Source organism: Solanum tuberosum, unplaced genomic scaffold (assembly GCF_000226075.1).
Source record: "Solanum tuberosum cultivar DM 1-3 516 R44 unplaced genomic scaffold, SolTub_3.0 scf00427, whole genome shotgun sequence".
Lineage (NCBI taxonomy): Eukaryota > Viridiplantae > Streptophyta > Magnoliopsida > Solanales > Solanaceae > Solanum > Solanum tuberosum.
Window position 1 is genome coordinate 133,553 of NW_006239351.1, and position 3,520 is coordinate 137,072.

At 34.4% G+C, this 3,520-nt stretch overlaps 1 protein-coding gene across 1 annotated transcript in view; it reads right to left on the reverse strand.

Moving 5' to 3' along the window:
• Positions 1-3,520, reverse strand: part of LOC102598591 (AUGMIN subunit 5) — a 24,003-nt gene that overhangs the window by 12,588 nt on the left and 7,895 nt on the right. The window contains exon 6 of the mRNA XM_006363195.2: positions 2,083-2,268. Coding sequence (XP_006363257.1) covers positions 2,083-2,268 — 186 coding nt within the window. The remainder of the gene's footprint in view (positions 1-2,082; positions 2,269-3,520) is intronic.

A 3,520-nucleotide genomic window follows, 5' to 3' on the forward strand; every position in this document is an offset into this window, starting at 1 on the left:
TCCCCTTCGACTACTTGTTCCGCTGTTACCTTGGATGCAAATTCGAAAAGGAAAAAACCTTCCCCCATATCATAAATGTTCAGGCCATGGACTCTTTTCCATAAACTACTTGCCCATCTTCTCACTTCTGTCAAGGTAGGTGCCTCGCCTTTACTAGTCATAAATTCGCCCACCAAACTCTTCTTCAGTACCTCGCTTTGGATGTTTGCATCTCTATTAATGCAGATTCTGCCCCCCCTCTTTATTATCTTTTCTGGCATGTCCTTCCTCCCCTTATTAGTCCATTTGTTGCTCTTTAGCATATCCACATAGGGAATATTACTATCAACCAGTCTATGTGTCTCTAGATTCCCCACACGCTTGTAACTATGGATGAATCTTCCAATCTTCTCTGCAATACCTGACCATCCTGAGTTAAAAGATAATTCAGGGACTATAATGACTGCCCTTCTTTTACCTCTAACATTTATCAGGCTGATGTATCTTCCGTATTTGTTAAAATTCCTTGCGCAGTAGATCTCTGTGAAATCATCTTTTTTCTTCCACCTTCTGACTGTGTTCCCCTTAGCCTTGGATGCTTCTCGCATAATCGAAGATATCCATTCCATGTCCTTGCCAGTGAAAGATATCCTCGTTATTGACTTTCTACTCCAGTCATACCATTCCCCTGCTGTGCCTGATGTTCTTGTGATGTCATATGATTTGAACCCTACTGCAAAATAGTTCGTGTCGTCCATAATGGAAAAGAAACGAGCCCAGTGGCAAGAAAGAAAAGAGATGAAAGGAAGAAAAAGAGGAGGAAAAGAAAAAGATACCCGGTGATCGAGGAAGATAGTGAAAACTAGGCTATATCATGTCCTCGGGAGTTGTGCCTGGGAGTTAACAGTTAGTTCAAGTTTTTATATATATACAACTTATCAGAAAAGAAAGAAGAAAAAACATATATCCACATATGTAATGTATACACATTTTTTCTGTATGTATATACCATCACCTCATGTAGGATGTCCCTTTTACTAATAAATATTTTGATAATTGCTCATGGTAGGAGTTCTCACGATGAGATATATGTCACAACGAATAAATATCAAGGAAAATGGAAAAGGTCCCCTCATAGAATTGATAAAAGCTTATTTGGAAAGCACTTAAACCGTGTAATTCAGTTTAAGCCAGGTTTTGAGCTCCGCCTCACTTAAGTGGTGCTTTATTTCACGAGTTAAGATGCTATGGTGTGTGCCTAATCACCTATTAACTATGCACATTACTAGAGGATAATTACAGTTGATAAACTGACACGTTAATTGTAAAAAAAAATTGTTTAAGAAATTAAAACTTTAGTGAGATTATTAGCTTTGGAAAAACTTCAAGCTACATCGTGTGATCTCAACTAAAAAGATAGTAGTTTTTAACCTTGATTAACATGATTTTACTCCACATAGTTTACTTTGTCCAAACAGGAGTAGCTAATTGTGGTCTAGAATTTAAGGTAAAGAATCAAAGGGAGACCATTATATCAAGTTTAATTTGCAGTTTAGCACTCACATCAATTTATGACAAAGATCTACCTTTCTTTATTGATACCACTTGTTAAAATAGAAAAGTCTCTCATTGACTTAATTAAAAATGTATGAGAGGTGCTCCTAATATAAGAGTCCTCGGCTATGTATAATATGGAAGCTAATTGATCCCTATACTAATAAGGTACGAAAATACTCTATATTTAACTATAGAATATCTTAAGATATCTTATAGAATATTCTATATAATTAAATGCATATTCTCTTGATACTCTAACATGCACCCCCAAATTCAAAGTGGGGAACCAGCTTGAGCTTGGTTACTTTGATAATTTCTTCATGCATGATTTGCACCTTGTCTCCAAAGCATAAATATTAAAAAGAAACAGTTAGAAGTAAATAATTAGTAATCAGCGTAGCAACAGATTCTAAACATACAGTAAAACTGTTTTCACAAATGTTCCTTAAACCTAGCAGTGTAAACAACTCTTTTAAATTTCTTCTCGCTGAACCAAAAACATACTTTTTAGATTTATAGAATAACGAAAAAAGAAAATCTACAAACCTGGGGTGTTGATGGAAGCATGTAAAGTGTATTATCAGGAGTTTGATAAAATGCTGAAACTTCTTGCTCAATAAGATCTTTTGCACTGTGTGATAAATCTACAAGAACAGTACAAGCAGGAATTATAGTACTCGATGAATACTCCTTTGCAGCTAATGGCTGATGACTCCAAAATGCTGCAGCATCCTACATAGTGACGGGAAAAATTTATGTAATCAAACAATCAATAAATTTTCCCCAAGTAGTTCAGGATTCAGGCATAGTTGTTGTTGTCATTGTAGTTGTAAACAATCAATATGTTTACCATATTCTCCAGCTTAAAAGCATAAATATATCAGTGGAACGGCTAATTTGTTAACAAACTGGAATATTTTCAGTGAGATGTACATATATTGGGATGCACATATATCAAGTATCACATCGATGTAAACCTACTCCTTCCACCCCATTTTGTTTAACCAAATAGTGACCAATAAATAATCCATAAGCCTTTCAAACTAGGTCAAACAACGCATATGTCAAAACTTCAGTGTTCTAACATGCACGACATTTTTGTACTGCACCTTTATACATATCTATAACAGTCTTAGATGAAAGAGAACTTAAGAGTCTTAAATGAAAGACTTGTCACATGTCTTCTACCTATCTTCACTCATTTCTCACACAAATGGGACAGAACGAGTACATTACAACTAGGTTGGGCTGTTGAAGCCATATTAATTATGCCAATAACTTCAGCATATGGTCCCTTCGCTTCAATATTTATGACTTTCTTACCATTTTAGGGATGTCCCAGAATATTTACACAATTCCATATCTATACAAAATTTATATTTTTTGAGGAAGGTAACATAATGTATACAACTTTATAAGAATTCAAAACCATTATACTATTCATTTAGCTTTTCAACCATTACTTTAGTTTTTTTTCTCTATATATAATATAAAAATATAAGTCAAATAAACATCTTAGACTATGTGACCAGACAAATGTTGTCATATAGAATAGAATTGACCGTTGAGAGAGTAATAGATAAAGATCATCTTCACAATTGATCAACATAATTGTGAGCCCTGAGAAATTTCACTTTCAGTTTCCAACAAAAAGTATTTAGACTATGTCTAAGGCAACACAAAACCATATAGTAAACTCAAACATGATGAAGGAGTCCCATTAGAATGACTATCTGGTTTAGTGATCAAAGAGCTCAAGTAAAACAGCCATTCAAGTTAGTAGTTCCAATGAACTCTTTAGGTAAGTTTGAAAATTGGTGTATCAAGACCAGAAAGGAAGTCCCTAGTGTAGGTTTATTTATACTTTCAAAAGGTCATACATTATTCCTTAGAGAAAAAAAAAAACAAAATAGATCTTCAAACCACAACATCATGACATCCCCCACCCCACCCACCCAAAAAAAAAAAAGAAAAAAGAAAAAAC